This window comes from Brassica napus, chromosome A1 (assembly GCF_020379485.1).
Source record: "Brassica napus cultivar Da-Ae chromosome A1, Da-Ae, whole genome shotgun sequence".
NCBI classification, from domain to species: Eukaryota; Viridiplantae; Streptophyta; class Magnoliopsida; order Brassicales; family Brassicaceae; genus Brassica; species Brassica napus.
In genome coordinates this window covers 180,051-203,450 of record NC_063434.1, presented here as the reverse complement: position 1 = coordinate 203,450, position 23,400 = coordinate 180,051, and the positions used below count along the sequence as shown (strand labels likewise).

Here is a 23,400-nt window from a genome sequence, read left to right as displayed (position 1 = left end):
GAAATTTTAAAACAACACTAAAGATTACATGTTTCGGTATATTAACCATTTACCGAAAAACTGAATATTTTGTAGGGGTTAACACACAAATTTTGAGAAAATTTCAAAAAAAATAAATATTATTTTAATGCATATTTGTATCATGAACTAACATATGGTGATGGTTAGAAAACTTTGGAACCTTTGTTGTCTCCGTTTCTCTAGAATAGCGATTTTATTGGGGGGGTTTTGTCCACTGATTTAGGGAGCATATGATGTTTTACTAAATTAATTGATAAAAAATAGAACAATGCCCATGTACCATGAAATAGAGTTTAGAATATATTAATCCAATTGTAGAATATGGTTATAAATTTTAAAACAACACTAAAGATTACATGCTTCAGTATATTAACCATTTACCGAAAAATTGAATATTTTGTAGGGGTTAACACACAAATTTTGAGAAAAAAATAAAAAAAAATTTAAATATTATTTTAATGCATTTTGTATCATGAACTATCATATGATGATGGTTAGAAAGGTTTGGAACCTTTGTTGTCTCTGTTTCTCTAAGAGTAGCGTTTTTATTGGGGTTTGTACAGTAATTTAGGAACATATGAAATTTTACTAAATTAATTGATGAAAAATAGAATGATGCTCATGTAGCATGACATAGATTTTAGAATACATTAATATAAATGTAGAATGTGGTTAGAAATTTTAAAAGAACACTAAAGATTATATGCTTCACTATATTAACCATTTACCGAAAAATTGAATATTTTGTAGGGGTTAACACACAAATTTTGAGAAAAATTCAAAAAATGAAAATATTGTTTTAATGCATATTTGTATCATGAACTAACATATGATGATGGTTAGAGAGGTTTGGAACCTTTGTTGTCTCCGTTTTTCTAGAATAACGATTTTATTGGGGGGTTTTGTCTACTAGTTTAGGGAGCTTATGAAGTTTTACTAAATTAATTGATAAAAAATAGAACGATCTCCATGTACCATGAAATAGAGTTTTGAATACATTAATACAAATGTATAATGTGGTTAGAAATTTTAAAAGAACACAAAAGATTATATGCTTCACTATATTAACCTTTTACCGAAAAATTGAATATTTTGTAAGGGTTAACACAAAAATTTTGAGAAAAATTCAAAAAAATGAAAATATCGTTTTAATGCAAATTTTTATCAAGAACCAACATATGATGATAGTTATAGAGGTTTTGAACCTTTGTTGTCTTTGTTTCTCTAGAATAGCGATTTTATTGAGGTTTGTCTACTCATTTAGGGAGCATCTAAAGTTTTACCAAATTAATTGATAAAAAATAGAACAATGCCCATGTACCCTGAAATAGAGTTTAGAATACATTAATCCAAATGTAGAATGTGGTTAGAAATTTTAAAACAACACTAAAGATTACATGCTTGGGTTTACTAACCATTTACCGAAAAAACTGAATATTTTGTAGGGGTTAACACACAAATTTTGAGATAAATTCAAAAAAATGAAAATATCATTTTAATGCATATTTGTATCATGAACTAACATATGATGATAGTTAGAGAGGTTTGGAACCTTTTTTGTCTTCGTTTCTCTAGAATAGCGATTTTATTGGGGTTTGTCCACTGATTTAGGGAGCATATGAAGTTTTACTAAATTAATTGATAAAAAATAGAACAATGCCCATGTACCATGAAATAGAGTTTAGAATACATTAATCCAAATGTAGAATATGGTTAGAAATTTTAAAACAACACTAAAGATTACATGCTTCGGTATATTAACCATTTACCGAAAAACTAAATATTTTGTAGGGGTTAACACACAAACTTTAAGAAAAATTCAAAAAAACTAAATATTATTTTAATGCATACTTTTATCATGAACTAACATATGATGATGGTTTGAAAGGTTTGAAACCTTTGCTGTCTCCGTTTCTCTAGGATAGCAATTTTATTGGGGGTTTTGTCCATTGGTTTAGGGAGCTTATGAAGTTTTACTAAATTAATTGATAAAAAAATAGAACGACGCCCATGTACTTTGAAATAGAGTTTAGAATACATTAATACAAATGTATAATGTGGTTAGAAATTTTAAAAGAACACTAAAGATTATATGCTTCAGTATATTAACCATTTACCGAAAAATTGAATATTTTGTAGGGGTCAACACACAAATTTTGAGAAAAAAATGAAAAAATATATATATTGTTTTAATGCATATTTGTATCATGAACTAACATATGATTATGGTTAGAGAGGTTTGGAACCTTTGTTGTCTCTATTTCTCTAAGAATAGCGTTTTTATTGGGGTTTGTACAGTAATTTAGGAACATATGAAGTTTTACTAAATTAATTGATGAAAAATAGAATGATGTCCATGTAGCATGACATAGAGTTTAGAATACATTAATATAAATGTAGAATATGATTAGAAATTTTAAAACAACACTGAAGATTATATGCTTTGGTATATTAACCCTTTACCGAAAAACTGAATATTATGTAGGGGTTAACACACAAATTTTGAGAAAAAATCAAAAGAAATGAAAATTTTGTTTTTATGCATATTTGTATCATAAACTAACATATAATGATGGTTAGAGAGGTTTGGAACCTTTGTTATCTCTGTTTCTCTAGAATAGCGATTTTATTGGGGGGTTTTGTCTACTAGTTTAGGGAGCTTATGAAATTTTACTAAATTAATTGATAAAAATAGAACGATGCCCATGTACCGAGAAATAGAGTTTAGAATACATTAATACAAATGTATAATATGGTTAGAAATTTTAAAAGAACACTAAATATTATATGCTTCACTATATTAACCATTTACCGAAAAATTGAATATTTTGTAGGGGTTAACACACAAATTCTAAGAAAAAGTCAAAAAAATAAAATATCGTTTTAATGCATATTTGTATCATGAACTAACATATTATGATAGTTAGAGAGGTTTGGAACCTTTTTTGTCTTCGTTTCTCTAGAATAGCGATTTTATTGGGGTTTGTCCACTGATTTAGAGAGCATATGAAGTTTTACTAAATTAATTAATAAAAAATAGCACAATGCCCGTGTACCATGAAATAGAGTTTAGAATACATTAATCCAAATGTAGAATGTGTTTAGAAAATTTAAAACAACATTAAAGATTATATTCTTCGGTATATTAACCATTTACCGAAAAACTAAATATTTTGTAAGGGTTTACATATAAATTTTGAGAAAAATTCAAAAAAATAAAAATATTGTTTTAATGCATAAGTGTATCATGAACTAACATATGATGATGTTTAGAGAGGTTTGGAACCATTGTTGTCTCCGTTTCTCTAGAATAGCGATTTTATTGGGTTTGTCAATTGATTTAGGGAGCATATAAACTTTTACTAAATTAATTGATAAAAAATAGAACGATTCCCATGTACCATGAAATAGACTTTATAATACATTAATACAAATGTATAATGTGGTTAGAAATTTTAAAACAACACTAAATATTCTATGCTTCAGTATATTAACCATTTACCGAAAAACTGAATATTTTGTAGGGGTTAACACACAAATTTTGAGAAAAATATTAAAAAAATGAAAATATTGCTTTAATGCATATTTGTATCATGAACTAACATATGGTGATGGTTAGAAAGGTTTGGAACCTTTGTTGTCTCCGTTTCTCTAGTATAACGATTTTATGGGGGGGGGGGGGGGGGGGGGGGGGGTTTGTCCACTGGTTTAGAGAGCTTATGAAGTTTTACTAAATTAATTGATAAAAAATAAAACGATTCCCATGTACCTTGAAATAGAGTTTAGAATACATTAATACAAATATATAATGTGGTTAGAAATTTTAAAAGAACACTAAAAATTATATGCTTCAGTATATTAACCATTTACCAAAAAATTGAATATTTTGTAGGGGTTAACACACAAATTTTGAGAAAAAATGAAAAAAATTAAAATATTGTTTTAATGCATATTTTTATCATGAACTAACATATGATTATGGTTAGAAAGGTTTGGAACCTTTGTTTTCTCCGTTTCTCTAGAATAACGTTTTTATTGGGGTTTGTATAGTAATTTAGGAACATATGAAGTTTTACTAAATTAATTCATAAAAAATAGAATGATGCCCATGTAGCATGACATAGAGTTTAGAATACATTAATATAAATGTAGAATGTGGTTAGAAATTTTAAAACAACACTAAAGATTATATGCTTTGGTATATTAACCCTTTACTGAAAAACTGAATATTTTGTAGGGGTTAACACACAAATTTGAAAAAAATTCAAAACAAAAATGAAAATTTTGTTTTTAGGCATATTTGTAGGGGTTAACACACAAATTTTGAGAAAAATTCAAAAAAATGAAAATATCATTTTAATGCATATTTGTATCATGAACTAACATATGATGATAGTTAGAGAGGTTTGGAATTTTTTTTGTCTTCGTTTCTCTAGAATAGCGATTTTATTGGGGTTTGTCCACTGATTTAGGGAGCATATGAAGTTTTACTAAATTAATTGATAAAAAATAGAACAATGCCCATGTACCATGAAATAGAGTTTATAATACATAAATCCAAATGTAGAATATGGTTAGAAATTTTAAAACAACACTAAAGATTACATACTTCGGTATATTAACCATTTACCGAAAAACTAAATATTTTGTAGGGGTTAACACACAAATTTTAAGAAAAATTCAAAAAAACTAAATATTATTTTAATGCATACTTTTATCATGAACTAACATATGATGATGGTTTGGAAGGTTTGAAACCTTTGCTGTCTCCGTTTCTCTAGGATAGCAATTTTACTGGGGGGTTTTGTCCGTTAGTTTTGGGAGCTTATGAAGTTTTACTAAATTAATTGATAAAAAATAGAACGATGCCCATGTACTTTGAAATAGAGTTTAAAATACATTAATACAAATGTATAATGTGGTTAGAAATTTTAAAAGAACACTAAAGATTATATGCTTCAGTATATTAACCATTTACCGAAAAATTGAATATTTTGTAGGGGTCAACACACAAATTTTGAGAAAAAAATGAAAAAATATAAATATTGTTTAAATGCATATTTGTATCATGAACTAACATATGATTATGGTTAGAGAGGTTTGGAACCTTTGTTGTCTCCGTTTCTCTAGAGTAGCGTTTTTATTGGGGTTTGTACAGTAATTTAGGAACATATGAAGTTTTACTAAATTAATTGATGAAAAATATAATGATGTCCATGTAGCATGACAGAGAGTTTAGAATAAATTAATATAAATGTAGAATATGGTTAGAAATTTTAAAACAACACTGAAGATTATATGCTTTGGTATATTAACCCTTTACCGAAAAACTGAATATTCTGTAGGGGTTAACACACAAATTTTAAGAAAAATTCAAAAGAATTGAAAATTTTGTTTTTATGCATATTTGTATCATAAACTAACATATAATGATGGTTAGAGAGGTTTTGGAACCTTTGTTGTCTCCGTTTCTCTAGAATAGCGATTTTATTGGGGGGTTTTGTCTACTAGTTTAGGGAGCTTATGAAGTTTCACTAAATTAATTGATAAAAAATAGAACGATGCCCATGTACCGTGAAATAGAGTTTAGAATACACTAATACAAATGTATAATGTGGTTAGAAATTTTAAAAGAACACTAAATATTATATGCTTCACTATATTAACCATTTACCGAAAAATTGAATATTTTGTAGGGGTTAACACACAAATTCTGAAAAAATTCAAAAAAATGAAAATATCGTTTTAATGCATATTTGTATCATGAACTAACATATTATGATAGTTAGAGAGGTTTGGAACCTTTGTTGTCTTCGTTTCTCTAGAATAGCGATTTTATTGGGGTTTGTCCACTGATTTAGAGAGCATATAAAGTTTTACTAAATTAAATAATAAAAAATAGACAATGCCCGTGTACCATGAAATAGAGTTTAGAATACATTAATCCAAATGTAGAATGTGGTTAGAAATTTTAAAATAACACTAATGATTACATGCTTCAGTATATTAACCATTTACCAAAAAACTGAGTATTTTGTAAGGGTTTACACATAAATTTTGAGAAAAATTAAAAAAATAAAAATATTGTTTCAATGCATAAGTGCATCATGAACTAACATATGATGATGTTTAGAGAGGTTTGGAACCATTGTTGTCTCCGTTTCTCTAGAATAGCGATTTTATTGGGGTTCGTCAATTGATTTAGGGAGCATATGAATTTTTACTAAAATAATTGATAAAAAATAGAACGATTTCCATGTACCATGAAATATACTTTATAATACATTAATACAAATGTATAATGTGGTTATAAATTTTAAAACAACACTAAATATTATATGCTTCAGTATATTAACCATTTACCGAAAAACTGAATATTTTGAAGGGGTTAACACACAAATTTTGAGAAAAATTAAAAAAAATGAAAATATTGCTTTAATGCATATTTGTATCATGAACTAAGATATGATGATGGTTAGAAAGATTTGGAACCTTTGTTGTCTCCGTTTCTCTAGGATAACGATTTTATTGGGGGGTTTTGTCCACTGGTTTAGGGAGCTTATGAAGTTTTACTAAATTAATTGATAAAAAATAAAACGATTCCCATGTACCTTGAAATAGAGTTTAGAATACATTAATACAAATATATAATGTGGTGAGAAATTTTAAAAGAACACTAAAGATTATATGCTTCAGTATATTAACCATTTACCAAAAAATTGAATATTTTGTAGGGGTTAACACACAAATTTTGAAAAAAAATGAAAAAAATTAAAATATTGTTTTAATGCATATTTGTATCATGAACTAACATATGATTATGGTTAGAGAAGTTTGGAACCTTTGTTTTCTCTGTTTCTCTAGAATAGCGTTTTTATTGGACTTTGTATAGTAATTTAGGAACATATGAAGTTTTACTAAATTGATTCATAAAAAATAGAATGATGCCCATGTAGCATGACACAGAGTTTAGAATACATTAATATAAATGTAGAATGTGGTTAGAAATGTTAAAACAACACTGAAGATTATATGCTTTGGTATATTAACCCTTTACCAAAAAACTGAATATTCTGAAGGGGTTAACATACAAATTTGAAAAAAATTCAAAAAAAAAATGAAAATTTTGTTTTTAGGCATATTTGTATCATGAATTAACATATAATGATGGTTAGAGAGGTTTGGAACCTTTGTTGTGTCTGTTTCTCTAGAATAGCGATTTTATTGGGGGGTTTTGTGTACTAGTTTAGGGAGCTTATGAGGTTTTACTAAATTAATTGATAAAAAATAGAATGATGCGCATGTACCATGAAATAGAGTTTATAATACATTAATACAAATGTAGAATATGGTTAGAAATTTTAAAACAACACTGAAGATTATATGCTTTGGTATATTAACCCTTTACCGAAAAACTGAATATTCTGTAGGGGTTAACACACAAATTTTGAGAAAAATTCAAAAGAAATGAAAATTTTGTTTTTATGCATATTTGTATCATAAACTAACATATAATGATGGTTAGAGAGGTTTGGAACCTTTGTTGTCTCCGTTTCTCTAGAATAGCGATTTTATTGGGGGGAGCATATGAAGTTTTACCAAATTAATTGATAAAAAATAGAACAATGCCCACGTACCATGAAATAGAGTTTAGAATACATTAATCCAAATGTAGAATGTGGTTAGAAATTTTAAACAACACTAAAGATTACATGCTTCGGTATATTAACCATTTACCGAAAAACTGAATATTTTGTAGGGGTTAACACACAAATTTTGAGAAAAATTCAAAAAAATTAAATATTATTTTAATGCATACTTTTATCATGAACTAACATATGATGATGGTTTGAAAGGTTTGGGACCTTTGTTGTCTCCATTTCTCTAGGATAGCAATTTTATAGGGGGGTTTTGTCCATTGGTTTAGGGAGCTTATGAAGTTTTACTAAATTAATTGATAAAAATAGAACGATGCCGATGTACTTTGAAATAGAGTTTAGAATACATTAATACAAATGTATAATATGGTTAGAAATTTTAAAAGAATACTAAAGATTATATGCTTCAGTATATTAACCATTTACCGAAAAATTGAATATTTTGTAGGGGTTAACACACAAATTTTAAGAAAAAAATGAAAAAAATTTAAATATTGTTTTAATGCATATTTGTATCATGAACTAACATATGATTATGGTTAGAGAGGTTTGGAACCTTTGTTGTCTCCGTTTCTCTAGAATAGCGTTTTTATTGGAGTTTGTACAGTAATTTAAGATCATATGAAGTTTTACTAAATTAATTGATGAAAAATAGAATGATGCTCATGTAGCATGACATAGAGTTTATAATACATTAATATAAATGTAGAATGTGGTTAGAAATTTTAAAACAACACTGAAGATTATATGCTTTGGTATATTAACCATTTACCGAAAAATTGAATGTTTTATAGGGGTTAACACACAAGTTTTGAGAAAAAAATAAAAATTTTGTTTTTATGCATTTTGTATCATGAACTAACATATGATTATGGTTAGAGAGGTTTGGAACCTTTGTTGTCTCCGTTTCTCTAGATTAGCGATTTTATTGGGGGGTTTTGTCCACTAGTTTAAAGAGCTTATGAAATTTACTAAATTAATTGATAAAAAATAGAACGATGACCATGTATCATGAAATATAGTTTAGAATACATTAATACAAATGTATAATGTGGTTGGAAATTTTAAAAGAACAGTTAAGATTATATGCTTCAGTATATTAACCATTTACCGAAAAATTGAATTTTTTGTTGAGGTTAACACACAAATTTTGAGAAATATTCCAAAAAAATGAAAATATCGTTATACTGCATATTTGTATCATGAACTAACATATGATGATAGTTAGAGAGGTTTGGAACTTTTGTTATCTTCGTTTTTCTAGAATAGCGATTTTATTGGGGTTTGTCCACTGATTTAAGAGCATATGAAGTTTTACTAAATTAATTGATAAAAAATAAAACAATGTCCATGTATCATGAAATAGAGTTTAGAATACATTAATACAAATATATAATGTGGTTAGAAATTTTAAAACAACACTAAAGATTACATGCTTCGGTATATTAACCATTTACCAAAAAACTGAATATTTTGTAGGGGTTTACACACAAATTTTGAAAAAAATTCAAAATAATGAAAATATTGTTTTAATGCATATTTGTATCATGAACTAACATATTATGATGTTTAGAGAGGTTTGGAACCTTTGTTGTCTTTGTTTCTCTAGAATAGCGATTTTATTGGGGTTTGTCAATTGAAATAGGGAGTATATGAAATTTTATTAAATTAATTGATAAAAAATAGAACGATGTCCATGTACCATGAAATAGAATTTAGAATAAATTAATACAAATGTTGAATGTGGTTAGAAATTTTAAAACAATACTAAAGATTATATATTTTGGTATATTAACCATTTACTGAAAAACTGAATAATTTGTAGGGGTTAACACCCACATTTTGAGAAAAAATTCAAAAATATAAAAATATTATTTTAAGGAATATTTGTATCACGAACAAACATATGATGATGGTTAGAGAGGTTTAGAACCTTTGTTGTCTCTGTTTCTCTAGAATAGCGATTTTATTGGGCTTTGTCCATTGATTTAGGGAGCATATGAAGTTTTACTAAATTAATTGATAAAAAATATAACGATGCCCATGTATCATGAAATAGAATTTAGAATAAATTAATACAAATGTCGAATGTGGTTATAAATAATAAAACAATACTAAAGATTATATGCTTTGGTATATTAACCATTTACCGAAAAACTGAATATTTTGTAGGGGTTAACACCCAAATTTTGAGAAAATTTGAAAAATATAAAAATATTGTTTTAGGGAATATTCTTATCATGTAAAATTATATGAAGTATATGAAGTTTTACTTAATTAATTGAACTAGAATAGCGATTTTAATGGGGTTTGTCAATTGAAATAGGGAGTATATGAAATTTTACTAAATTAATTGAAAAAAATAGAACGATGTCCATGTACCATGAAATAGAGTTTAGAACAAATTAATACAAATGTTGAATGTGGTTAGAAATTTTAAAACAATACTAAAGATTATATACTTTGGTATATTTAACCATTTACTGAAAAATTGAATAATTTGTAGGGGTTAACACCCAAATTTTGAGAAAAAAATTCAAAAATATAAAAATATTATTTTAAGGAATATTTGTATCATGAACAAACATATGATGATTGTTAGAGAGGTTTGGAACCTTTGTTTTCTCTATTTATCTAGAATAGCGATTTTGTTGGGGTTTGTCCACTAATTTAGGGAGCATATGAAGTTTTAGTAAATTAATTGATAAAAAAAGTAGAACGATGCCCATGTACCGTGAAATTGAGTTTAGAATACATTAATACAAATGTAGAATGTGGTTAGAAATTTTAAAACAACACTAAATATTATATTCTTCGGTTTATTAACCATATACCAAAAAACTGAATATTTTAGAAGGGTTAACACACAAATTTTGAGAAAAATCAGAAAAAAATGAAATTATTGTTTTAATGCATATTTGTATCATGAACTAACATATGATGATGGTTAGAAAGGTTTGGAACCTTTGTTGTCTATGTTTCTCTAGAATAGCGATTTTATCGGGGTTTGTCCACTGATTTAGGGAGCACATGAAGTTTTATTAAATTAATTGATAAAAAATAGAATAATGCTCTTATACCATGAAAGAGAGTTTATAATACATTAATGCAAATTTAGAATATGGTTAGAAATTTTAAAACAACACTAAAAATTATAGGCTTCGGTATATTAACCATTTACCGAACAAATTGAATATTTTGTAGGGGTTAACACACAAATTTTGAGAAAAAATAAAAAAGGAAAATATTGTTTTAATGAATATTTTTATCATGAACTAACATATGATGATGGTTATAACTGTTGGTAACCTTTGTTGTCTCTTTTTTTCTAGAATAGTGATTTTTGTTGGGGTTTGTTCATTGATTTAGGGAGCATATGAAGTTTTACTAAATTAATTGATAAAAAATAGAAAAATGTTCATATACATGAAGGAGAGTTTATAATACATTAATACAAATTTAGAATATGGTTAAAAATTTTAAAACTGCACTAAAGATTATAGGCTTCAGTATATTAACCATTCACTAAAAAGCTGAATATTTTGTAGGTTTTGTTAACACACAGATTTTAAGAAAATCAAAAAAATGAAATATTGTTTTAATGCATAGTTTTATCATGAACTAACATATGATGATTGTTAAGAGGTTTAGAATATTTGTTGTCTCCGTTTCTCTAGAATAGCGATTTTATTGGGTTTGTCCTCTCATTTAGAGAGCATATGAAGTTTTATTAAATTAATTGATTAAAAAAATAAAACGATGCTCATGTACCATGAATGAGAGTTTTGAATACATTAATACAAATATAGAGTGTGGTTATAAATTTTAATACAACACTAAAGATTATAGGCTTTAGAATATTAACTATTTACCATAAAAGTGAATATTTTGTAAGGGTTAACACATAGATTTTGAGAATAATTTTAAAAATATGACAATATTGTTTTAATGTATAGTTGTATTATTAAATAACATATGATGATTCTCAGAGAGGTTTGAAACCTTTGTTGTATCCGTTTCTCTAGAATAACGATTTTATTGTGGTTAGTCAACTAATTTAGGGAGCACATGAAGTTTTACTAAATTAATTAATAAAAAAATAGAACGATGCCCATGTACCATGAAAGAGTGTTTAAAATACATTAATACAAATGTAGAATATGGTTAAAAAATTTAAAACAACACTGAAGATTATAAGCTTCAGTATATTAACCGTTCACCGAAATACTAAATATTTTGTAGGGGTTAACGCATAGATTTTGAGAAACAAAAATGACAATATTGTGTTAATGCGTAATTGTATGATGAAATAACATATGATGATGGTCAGAGAGGTTTGGAACCTTTGTTGTCTCTGTTTCTCTAGAATAGCGATTTTATTGTGGTTTATCAACTGATTTAGGGAGTGTATGAAGTTTTACTTAATTAATTGATAAAAAAAAATAGAACGATGCCCATGTTCCATGAAATATAGTTTAGAATACATTTATACAAATGTAGAATGTGGTTAGAAATTTTCAAATAACACTTAAGATTATAGGTTTCATTATATTATCCAGTTACCGAAAAACTAAATATTTTGTAGAGGTTAACACATAAATTTTGAGAAAATTTCAAAAAATATGATAATATTGTTTTAATTCATAGTTTTATCATGAACTAACATATGATGATAGGCAAAAGGGTTTTGAACCTTTGTTGTCTCTGTTTCTCTAGAATAGTGATTTTATTGTGGTTTATCCACTGATTTAGGGAATGAAGTTTTACTAAATTAATTAATAAAGAAATAAAATGATACCAATGTACCGTGAAAGAGAGTTTAGAATACATTAATACAAATGTATAATGTGGTTAGAAATTTCAAAACAACACTAAAGATTATAGGCTTCAGTATATTAACCATTTACCGGAAAAACTGAATATTTTATAGGGGTTATAACACATAGATTTTGAGAAAAAAATTGAAAAATATAACAATATTTTTTTAATGCATAGTTGTATCATGAACTAACATATGATGATGGTCAGAGAAGTTTGAAACCTTTGTTGTCTTCGTTTCTTTAGAATAACGATTTTATTGTTGTTTGAAACCCTAAGCCCAGACTCAAAAAAGTCCTAGAGAGTCGACACATGTGTTGAACACGGAGAAACTGGGAGACACGTGTTGACTCATATCCACCGACTCCACGACTGGAGAGTCATCGTCGGAACAACTCGACGTTGATCCACTGGACACACCGGAAACAGGACGTCAACGAGAAGAAACCGTCGAGATAATTCTAGCAATGACAAGCCAAACCAAAACCTTTGTCGCCAGCACCAGAAACAGGTGAGCCTCCAATCGACCCAAGTCGAGAGCAAACCTTAACACCAGAGCCACATAAAACGCCAAAGGATGGAGACACGAAACTTAGCTTCAGAATAGAAGAACCAATCGAACACAACCGCAACCAAACAATCAATTTTCCTAAAAGTAGTGACAGACATCTTTAAAGATAGATGGAAGTCCGAATTATATGCCCTAAATTACGGAAAGGATCACTCAGCCGGACTAAGGGGATAAACTCGCTAAAAGGGAGAACTGGTGGATTGAATGGTGACACAAGAGGGGCGGAGAGTCTCTTGATACTACCAAGCTTTGATTGTTTCTTGATATGACGCACAAGTCCAACAAAGGAAGTAATGGTGAAACGAAGGGTCGCACAGCAGATGCGGAAGGCTGTTGATATTCCCAAAGCCAATTTGTTGCCGGATATGACGCACCGATCCAACCAGAAGCAGTCTCGATCCGTTGCTTGATATGACGCACAAGTCCAACGGAAAAGAGGTGTTTACTTGGAGCTAACCACACCAAGAAACGAGAAGTGAGAATCCATCTCAAGGTTCCAAAAATAATAATCAAAGCTTATTTTATTTCATTGATCAAATGGCCTTTATATAATAGGCAAAGCATACAAAAAGATGGAATATAAAAGACTAGTCAAACATAGAAATTAACAACTTATAAAAACAAGAAAGACTTGACCAAAGACCTTGAATTGACCAAAAATCATAAATGTCTTGACTTGACCGAAATTGGAAGATTGTGGTCGCCAAACTCTTCGGCTGATCTCGTGCTTCTGAATGGTTGACGGTCTCTGAATTGCCGTCAGATTGATATATTATTCGACCATGACTTGTATTTTCTTGTTGGGCCCTTCTTTCTTTGGGTTTCTTGATTTGTTTCTGTTGTTGATTTGGGGCGCATCACTGAAGATGCAACATCCTTGACCAAGGAGAGGAACCGTCAATCGATTGTGGAAAGTGGAGAATGATTGGATTAAAGAGAAGCAGGAAGCAAAAAACAACTAGATCTAGAAAAAAAACCGGAGAGAAGCCGCTATCTACAACAGACAGGAAGGTAGAAACGGAGCCAAAAGCCGACAATTACACAGGAGTCTCTGATATGTCGCCGGAGTCAAAAACCAACGGCTTTCCAATAGAAAGAACCGTCGTTGGAGACATAAACTAGCCAAAGGTGATTAAGGATCCACCTATGCCGGAACAGATTCTCGATCAACAAGAATCAAACCACCCGAATCCACCGGCGAGACTCAGGTTTCGACTCTCTCTCTCTCTGAAAAATTTGAGAGAGATAAGAGAGAGAGAGAGAGGGACAATATTGTTTTAGTGAATAGTTTTATCAAGAACTGGTGAAAGAGGTTTTAGACGAGAATATGATAAGTAGAGTGTAAAATAAAAAGGGCCTAACTTGAAAGATTTTAGATGAATGGGACTTGAGAGATAAAACTGCATAGAGAAAAGTTCCCCGGCCGACGGCGAGGCTCCTTTAGCCACCGTCGGTCCGGTTATGTTTTTCAAGTTTTTAAACGGGGATTTAGGTGTTTAGATCTTTAGTTTGTGGATCTGTTGGGTTTAGTCTCGGCGGCGCACCTATCTACGGTGGCCGTCCGATTTTGTCCCGGGAGGTGATGGCTTTCTCAGCATCTTCTTCGCCGGTTTCTGTTTCCGGGAGTCGGTGGCTTCGTCAGCACCGAGATCGCCGGTTTTGGTTCCGGGAGGCGGTGGCTCTCTTAGCACCGCTAGCGCCGGCAAGTTTCTCGAGTTACCTCACCGCGATCTACGAATCCGAGCCTCTCTTGTTCATCTGGCTCTCGTCTCTGAATCTGGTTCCGCATGCATGTATGTCGGAGATGATGAGCGATTGTAGCCGGGTTTATTCTCTATTAAAATCGTAGATCCGGTTAGTTATGAGTCTCGGTGTGCGTTGGTTGCATTCGAGTTGTGGTGGAAAGGTGGGTTTGAATGGTCTCGGCTCAATTCCGATGACGGCGCAGTGGTTAGGCGTCGTATCGCGGAAGCTGGAGCCGCAGGAAGAAGATAGGGAGGCGCGCGCTTCGCGCGGATCGAGCGGCGTTGCCCTAGCTAGGGTTTTCGGAATTTGGGCCTGTTGGGCCATTATGGCAGTTGTGTTTTTTAATGTATTTGGGCTTTTGTAGTTTTTCTTTGTATGGTTTGGGCTCTGCCCTTTTGGGTTTTTTACCCCTTTTAATTAATAAATTCAGATGGAAAAAAAAAAAAAGAATGGGAGTGCAATAGAATTTCCCATGTGTAAAGGCCCACACAAAGAGCCCTACGTGAAAACCGGGTTTGGACTAGCATCATCAACGGTTTAGGTTCGACTCGATTCGATTCGGGTTAATAATTATCTTGTTCCACTCACTCAAGACTCACTCACTCTCTCTCCACTATTATATATCATCCGCGGCTATGAAAGTAAAGTTGTTTGGGTTTCATCAGAGTTTTGATAAATCGGAACAGAGAAGATGGCTCATCGAATCGTCCTGTTTGTGATCTTGTTGGTTTCTCTTTCAGGTTTGATTCGATTCGATTCGATTCTCTTTCTTTCTTTTTTGTGATGCGTAAAGTTGATTTTTTTTTTGTTTTTGTTTCTGCAGAAGTTGAGCCTGTTTCGTTCAAGATCACCAATCGTTGCCGGAACACCATCTGGCCCGGTTTTCTCTCCGGCGCCACCTCACCCCCTCTCCCCACTACTGGCTTTCGCCTCTCCCGTGGAAAATCCAAGTCCGTCACAATTCCGGCGTCGTGGTCCGGTCGTCTCTGGGCTCGAACCTTGTGCTCCCAAGATCCCAGCTCCGGCTCTTTCTCCTGCTTAACCGCTGACTGCGGCTCCGGTAAGGTCGAGTGTTCGGGCTCCGGAGCTAAACCTCCCGCAACGCTCGCCGAGTTCACCCTCAACGGCACCGGGGGACTAGACTTCTACGACGTCAGTCTCGTCGACGGCTACAACCTCCCGGTGCTAATCTTGCCCAAGAAAATCGTCCTTGGAGGATGCGGAGCCACCGGGTGTCTCGTTGACTTGAACGGCGCCTGTCCCAGAGACCTTAAGCTGCTGGCACGTGGCAGAAGGGGCGGCGTGGCCTGCCGCAGCGCCTGCGAGGCCTTCGGAGACCCGCGGTATTGCTGCAGCGATGCTTACGCCACGCCTGACACGTGTCAGCCTTCGGTATACTCGCTCTTCTTCAAGCACGCTTGTCCACGCGCCTACAGCTACGCGTATGACGACAAGACGAGCACCTACACTTGCGCCACCGGAGCAGACTACGTCATCATCTTCTGTCCGCCGCCGTATACAAGGTGAGATGAGATGGTTTACTACTGAACTTTAGCTAATACTAATAAGTGGAGTCGGGATGATTGATTGATGGGGGGGGTGGGTATCAAATGAATACTTGGCGTTTACAACAGACAACTGTGTTGAGATTGTGTGTAATCAACTTAGCTTACCAAGTGCTGATTAAAAATTGTACTAAAAGGTAATATGAGAGGAGCTTAGCAAGTAGTAGTATTTGATTTTATGAGTTGTGTTTTTATGCAGCGAGAAGCTGTTAGGATCGAGGAAAGACGGGGCGACACTTCCGCTAGTAAACAAGAGCATGATACATTTGCAGTAGCTCCTCTTCTCATTCTTCTTTCAGGGCAGCAGATAGGATACCAAAAAAATTTATGTATAGAAAACGCCGCCGTCAAATGTGATACAACTACTACTAGTAGTACGGTAGACAAATTGTAAATGTTCTAATACTCTTATTTTGCCCCCATTCCTTTCTTGTTTCAGAAATAGTATGCTCTTACGTAGTTGTGTAGAAAAAATGTGTATTTTTGGACTTTTCCCAAATAATGCTGTTAATGCACAGAAGCAGATGAAACCAAAATTTAAAAAAAAAAAAAAAAAAGCACAAGTCCTCGAGGTGATTTTCGGCTTTCATCATCTGCTTCTTCCTGATTTTTGAGTATTATAGATTGATTCGTGGATCGGATGTGGTGCGTAGGCGACAATGATATGCATCGACAACTCAGAGTGGATGAGAAACGGAGATTATTCACCCTCTAGGTTGCAGGCTCAAACCGAAGCTGGCTGTCAATCTTCTCTGAGCTTTTGAATTGTCCTAGGGGCAATTAGGAACACAATATCTGCTCGAAGGACCAGGAAACAATTCAAGCACTGAATGGCTTTTTGGCTGGTTTAGCAAATCGCCTTGTTCTCTCTTCAAATTTGTTAGCATGTTTTTGCCTTGCTAGCAAAGCTTAGTTTATAATCGTGCTTTTGCCTCAACCAGCATTGGAAGTTCTTACAACTTGTGGCAGCTCAACGGAATCAAGATCCCCTGGATAAGGAGTCCAGAGCCCAAAGCCGCCTCGGCTCTCCTTCAAACACTCTCCTTTCCCTTTGAGTTCCTTGACACTCTTGACCCACTCGATCTTAGAGGAATGTTGTCGGATGTGAGGGAAAGAGAGAGTTGTATTCACATCACAGTTGTGAAACATGAACACCTTGAAGGCTCATTTTAGTCTGTCCACTACGTACCCAAAGCTAAGCTGGTCCCTGGGTGTACCTCGTTGAACCACAGGCAGCTGAAGAGATTGGTCATTGCAGTGTGTTCTCTTATTATCACCGCTCCCTCTGGAACATGTGTGTGTAAAAACAAGAGAAAGGACTTAGCATAATTATTAACAAGGAGACATTGTTTTATTTATGTTAATTACTACTAATTAACAGTAGTAATTAAGATTTTGGGGACTTTGCCGTTCCTCTTAGCCTAGGTTCATCATAAGGAGGAGTTTTGAGTAGAATAAGACGCCAAATGCCGACCTTATCAGGGTTGTAGGCAACGGGAATGGGAAAAAGAAAGCTGTTGGAATAAGCAAGCAAAGCAGTCTAGTGGGAGAGAAGAAGAAGAAGGCATCATCATCATCTGTCTCACTCAGCCGCAATAGAAATATCCATTACTAACTCAAACAATTCATGGATCCACCTAATTCTCAGACTCGAGGGAGGAGAGCTCTCTGACCTTTAGATTGAGCGTTTGAATTGGCGGGAATCACTCTTCATTCAGTTTGAATCATGCCATAATCTGAGAGAGAAGAAGAAGGAACTCTTTTAGCTTGGTTTACTCATTTGTTTTTCTTAATTCACAATACCGGACCGGACCAGACCGGTTATTAACAACCGAGAGAGGGCGTATAAAAAGCATCGTCCTCCTCCTCGGATGGAGCTAGGGTTTAACTAACAGAAGAGAAGATGGAGGGGGAGTTGGTGGAGGCAGATATAGTGGTTCCGATGCATCTGAGCTTTAAGAAGACACAGGCCTATGAAAAGTACCCAAAGGGCCAGTCTCGAGGAAGGTGGAAACATCTCAAGCAGATCCTCCAAGCTGACCCTGATCATCATCCCTTTTGTATCTCTCTCTCTCTCTCGATTCAGAAAAATTAAAATACTTCTCCTCCTCCTCTTCACTATAATCAATCTTTCTTTCGTGTGCAGATATCAACATCGAGTCGCCTCCATCCACTCAACCATGCAAGAGAATTTGCGATGTCACTGGATTCGAGGTATTTATTTCTAATTTATTTCTGATTTTCGACCTTTTCTTTAGTTTGATCATCTCTTGGTTTGGTTTGGTGACAGGCGCCATATGTAGACCCCAGAACAAACCTCCGCTATGCAAATGCTCATGTTTTCAAGACTCTAAGGTCACTCTCCACCCACCAAGTCCACCACTATCTCTCCATTCGCAATGCCGCTCCTCTTCTCAAGTAGCCCCATGTCCTGTTTTTACTTGTAATATGTATTGTGGTAGATATTTTTATGTCCCTCAAAGTTACTGATTTTTTTTTGGGGTCAATCTTTAACATACTAACAGTCTCGTACAACAACAACAAATTCTTAAGAGTTTTGAGTATGGGGTGTATATAATAACTTACAAAATCAATTGAATACCAGCTAACAATTATAATACCATATGCACAGCCATGTTTGTATGTTATTCAATGATGTGTTGTTGCACTTCTCCTCAGTGCTGCAAAGATACCCCCTCCTCCTCTTGATGCTTTTTTCCTCTCCTCCCCCTCTTCTCCTACCTACACACACACACACACATTCACTTCAATTACTCTCTCTCTATTCAATCCACTTTCATAACCATTTCTTTCTCTTACTTACTTCCTTGGCTATCTCTTCTAGCTTCTCTTTGATCTCTGCGAAGTCTGGTCTCAGGCTTGGATCCTTCTCCCACAATCTCTCCATTAGCTCTCTCATTTTCGGATGCGTCTTCTTCGGTATTTTCGGCCTTAATCCCTGTTTTCCCACCCACAACACAGCCCCCTTTTTAGCTATCTGCGTTTCCAAGCAAACAAATGAAAACAGGCAATTTACCTTTTGGACCACCCCTACGGCTGCCTGCAATGGCGTCATGTATTCATAAGGAAGCTGCCGTTACATAAAAAACATCACTAACGTTAGTTATACTGTCACCTTCCTTTGCAAGACTTTATTTTTCTCAAGACAAAAGTCGCCCAATTACCTTGCCAGTCAACAACTCCCATAGCACAATCCCGTAGCTGAAAACGTCTGCCTTGTGATCATATGGCTTGTGTTCTATCACCTGGATTTCCACCAAATTTTTATTGTCTCAGAAGTCAGAACCAACCACACAAGCTACTTACTAGTCATCTCATAATAGCTAACCGATTTTGAAATAATCCTAATCATCGGAGACATTGGCTGAGCTAACTTTCATAAGCTACTGACATACTAAACTATACAAACAGTATCAAAGGACATCTCACTACCATACCTCCGGAGCATCCACCGATATGTTCCAGTTTCAGCTGTCATAACTCCAGTTTGTGCTTTTACTCTAGCCACCCCAAAATCTGCAACCTTAACAACCTGTACCAACAGACAAAACAAAAATCCACACACCAATATGAATCTGCAACTGTGTACTAAAAAGAACATGATGACAAGCAGCATCCTGTAGAACTCATGCTCTAGGATATAGCATATGTGATGCAGGCAAAATATCTTTATTTGAACATTTACATAGAGTAGAGTTTCAACCAAAGTATGCAAGCTCCGCCCAAATGCCAATTCACACTAAGATGAGAGTGTTACCTCATTTTCGTCCATTAGAAGGTTGGCAGCCTTCAAATCTCTGTGAATTATGTTATTTTGGTGTAAGTAGTTCATCCCTTTGCAAATATCTATAGCTACTTTAAACAAAGCTGGAAGCTTAAACACGCCCTTTTGCTTGTGTAGATAGTCATATACACTTCCACCGGGCATGAACTCTAATTAAATAACAAAGAGAGTAACGAAAAAATAAGTATAAATAATAAGCCTAGAACAAAATTATATCAAGTATAGTAATGCACATAAATAGGTTCACTGTGGCATACCTGTAACAATACAGAGATGTGGAGGCTTGGTGCAAGCACCAATGAACTGAACAACGTTTTTGTGCCTAACTTTCCTGAAAATGAAAAGATTTGGAATGATATCTTACGAGTCTAAGATGATATTTTTTTTATCAACACATAAGTTCACAGCGTGCCCAAGACAGGAAGGCACACAAACCTCATAATAAAGACTTCTTGGGAAAACTCTTTCTCTAGCTCAGAATCTAGACGCTCTGGCTTGAGGATTTTGATAGCAACTTCCTGGCTTAAGTATGTACCTTTATACCTGAATAATACAAGATAGATTTGAGCATCTTAAAATGACAAAATGTATTTAATAGGTGGAACCGACTTACAGATTTCCGTAAGAACCAGATGCTATCTTATGCCCGAATTTTAATTGTGTAAGGTTGATTTCCCAAACATCAGTTCCATCAGTGGGTATTACGACATGATCTTTCGCTGTCCCGTTTTGCTTTTCAGGAGAGAAGGATTGCTGCATAGGCCAGCTTTGGTCCTGCAACTGAGTGTAATGAAATTCATTAATAACACACAACACGACATGACATTATTGTGAGATGTTGAGAAAGTGTACAGAGCTACCAACTCTATTTCATTAGGAATTAAGTGATTGGAAAGAAAGCGTAGTCCATAAATCACCAGTCTGCATATTGCACGAAAGTATTAAATTACCTCAATCTTTGCTGCTTCTGTCTCCAATGCCATTCTAAGTCTGTCTACTTCCTGAATAATTAAAAAAAGGTAGCATACCAGCTTATTGACTAGGAAGCTTTCTTCATATAAGTTTGTTTTTTTTTTCTTTTCAAGTTGCATTTCAGCTACTAAATCACTAAACGATTGAAAAAATAAAGCAAAGGTAAAAGGGTTTCGTAAAATGAAAGAACAACTTGCAATAGAGAAAGAAAAAGGAGAGGGGAAACAAGAGAAGGTACCTCGTACCAACCATCAACGACAAAAACATCGAGTGAGAAGCCATCGGTTGTAGAAAAAACATGCGCCTCTTGAATATTCAGCCCAAGCTCAGCAAGCAATGCAGTTAACTGCATCGTTTACGCTGGCTTAGTAACGCAGTGATGAATCAAAATATATTTCAAAGTAAGTCATATATATTCATAGGTATTACTGTAATTGCAAAATACGAATATTCAAATTGATGACATCAATACTCAGACATACTTATTCCAACTACATACCATATTTTAAAAAGTATTTGGGAGGAAGAACAATAAAAGTATCCCAATTTTCAAGCATTGCGGAAAGAAGAAAAGAAAAGCCGAAGACGTGTAATGCAGGATTACATAATGCAATATAGATTCCATGTGAGAATCTTACCTGCAAAAGGAGTTTAGGTTTGTCTAGTGTGGAAAAGGTGATCTCATGCAGGGGACTGCAACAAAGAGGGGGAGTTAGGAGTTGAATAGTGCCACAAGGAAAGAGTAGAAGAGTAGCAAAACATACCGGGAATAGAGAGAATTGTTACGCACAGAGTTGTCGCCCTCATCGTGGTCATGGGCAGCAAGTGCAAGGGCAAGTGCTTCGAGATTGGGAGATGAACCAAAGGCAGGCGGAGGATGAATGCTGGAAAGTGGAAAAGCAGAGGTTAGTTGCTTTGCTTTGTTTGAAAGAGAATGAAGAATTGGTTGGTTGGTCACCTGGCAGGAGAAGAAGTTGTTTCATTGGTAAGAGAGTCCGAGTCAGCTGGAGGTTGTTGAACCTAAGATGAGAGAGTCACCAAACATTCAATAAAAGACAAGTAAGAAAGAAGATAAGAAAAGAAAAGGACCTGGACCTGGACGAGACGAACTTGGATAGCAGGCCTCCTGTTATGCGGATCAAGAGCCGAAAGAAGCAATCTCTGGTGCATGACAACGTCTTCAGCCCTCTCTACATTCACATCCAATGCATACCTAATACAAGAATAATCTTTTTTGAGCTGCTCATTTGCCTATACGGAAACATTAATCTCAAAATCTGTTTACCTGGCCGGGAGGCGATTGAAGTGAGCCCAGAGGTCGTCGACGAAACCGGGGAGATCCGTGTCAATATTATCAGATTGACGGAGACGAAGGATGACCTCTTCGAACACCTCCACTTTCATCCGCTCCCGCCGCTCCATGCCCGCCTGCGACATCATCGGTAAGACTCTACTTCCGCAACTCTCCATCACCACCACCATTGAGCAAATTAAACTCAACGATTCCTTTTTTTTAATTTTTTTATAACTGAATCCCCTTTTATGAGATTTGCAAAATCAATTCAAATGCAAAGAGAGAGAGATGATCAATCACTCATAAGTATTGTGGAGGCAGGTCTAATGAGCTTTTATCTCATCTTCCTTGTCTTTTAAACGACGCCGCATCTTACTCATGCCGCCGTGGCCATACTAATCCTTTAATGTTTTAGGGTATTTTTGTCATTTCAAGCAGGCGACTTCTTCTATTTTCTTAATCCCCCATTTTAAAATCGTGATTAAGTAATTAAAGAGGAGATCAAACAAAAACAAAAACAAAAATACATTCCTCCCCTACTGATTACGCCCAAATGTGACCCCACCCCCAACACTTATCCGCCCGGTCCAGGTTCCACCCATTTCCTTTTTACGTTATTTCTCCATCTTTACTTTCCTCTCTCTCAAATAAACACCCCCTTTCTCAAATATACATAACCTTGTTTCATAAGCATGTCCCCTTTTTATATGTACACATCATATAAACTACCGTCTACAGGGTAAACTACCAACACATCATAACTTCTACACAGGACTTCTTCTACAGCGTCTCTCTAAACTAAGCTCATTTGCATTAAACTGAGGTCTTGCAATGCATTATGCATATAAGTTGGAAAACATCATCTTCTTATTTTAATTTTGCGGGGCGGCTGACTACTATTAGGATATGATTAAGCAAATACACTCACGTAAACTAGTGGCAAATTACGG

General features: G+C 33.9%; 3 protein-coding genes across 3 annotated transcripts; 2 read left to right on the top strand and 1 right to left on the bottom strand.

Moving 5' to 3' along the window:
- Window positions 1-15,326: 15,326 nt before the first annotated feature.
- LOC125607905 (thaumatin-like protein 1b) lies at window positions 15,327-16,821 on the top strand. The gene is made up of 3 exons (XM_048777416.1): window positions 15,327-15,554; window positions 15,638-16,337; window positions 16,579-16,821. The coding sequence occupies exons 1-3, from the start codon at window positions 15,506-15,508 to the stop codon at window positions 16,652-16,654; spliced, it is 825 nt and encodes a 274-aa protein (XP_048633373.1). The 5' UTR covers window positions 15,327-15,505; the 3' UTR covers window positions 16,655-16,821.
- A 1,403-nt stretch (window positions 16,822-18,224) lies between these two features.
- LOC111203940 (chromatin-remodeling complex subunit ies6-like) lies at window positions 18,225-18,878 on the top strand. The gene is made up of 3 exons (XM_022698176.2): window positions 18,225-18,439; window positions 18,526-18,593; window positions 18,670-18,878. Exons 1-3 carry the CDS (start codon window positions 18,283-18,285, stop codon window positions 18,799-18,801), a joined length of 357 nt encoding a protein of 118 aa, XP_022553897.1. The 5' UTR covers window positions 18,225-18,282; the 3' UTR covers window positions 18,802-18,878.
- A 1-nt stretch (window position 18,879) lies between these two features.
- LOC111203609 (serine/threonine-protein kinase STY46) lies at window positions 18,880-22,772 on the bottom strand. The gene is given in 17 exon segments (XM_022697600.2): window positions 18,880-19,121; window positions 19,204-19,338; window positions 19,417-19,470; window positions 19,565-19,645; window positions 19,838-19,845; window positions 19,848-19,932; window positions 20,158-20,333; window positions 20,442-20,515; window positions 20,620-20,727; window positions 20,798-20,964; window positions 21,135-21,185; window positions 21,395-21,502; window positions 21,795-21,849; window positions 21,921-22,040; window positions 22,115-22,176; window positions 22,246-22,369; window positions 22,442-22,772. Coding segments are annotated over 17 exon segments (1,698 nt in total). The 5' UTR covers window positions 22,639-22,772; the 3' UTR covers window positions 18,880-19,028.
- Between the last annotated feature and the right edge of the window lie 628 nt (window positions 22,773-23,400).

Bases quoted from the DNA above. Each gene is read 5' to 3' on its own strand.
- LOC125607905 (XM_048777416.1), top strand. From the start codon at position 15,506: ATGGCTCATCGAATCGTCCTGTTTGTGATCTTGTTGGTTTCTCTTTCA. The intron at 15,555-15,637 runs GTTTGATTCGAT...TTGTTTCTGCAG, and splicing joins CTTGTTGGTTTCTCTTTCAG to AAGTTGAGCCTGTTTCGTTC. The intron at 16,338-16,578 runs GTGAGATGAGAT...GTTTTTATGCAG, and splicing joins TGTCCGCCGCCGTATACAAG to CGAGAAGCTGTTAGGATCGA.
- LOC111203940 (XM_022698176.2), top strand. From the start codon at position 18,283: ATGGAGGGGGAGTTGGTGGAGGCAGATATAGTGGTTCCGATGCATCTG. The intron at 18,440-18,525 runs GTATCTCTCTCT...TTTCGTGTGCAG, and splicing joins CCCTGATCATCATCCCTTTT to ATATCAACATCGAGTCGCCT. The intron at 18,594-18,669 runs GTATTTATTTCT...GTTTGGTGACAG, and splicing joins GCGATGTCACTGGATTCGAG to GCGCCATATGTAGACCCCAG.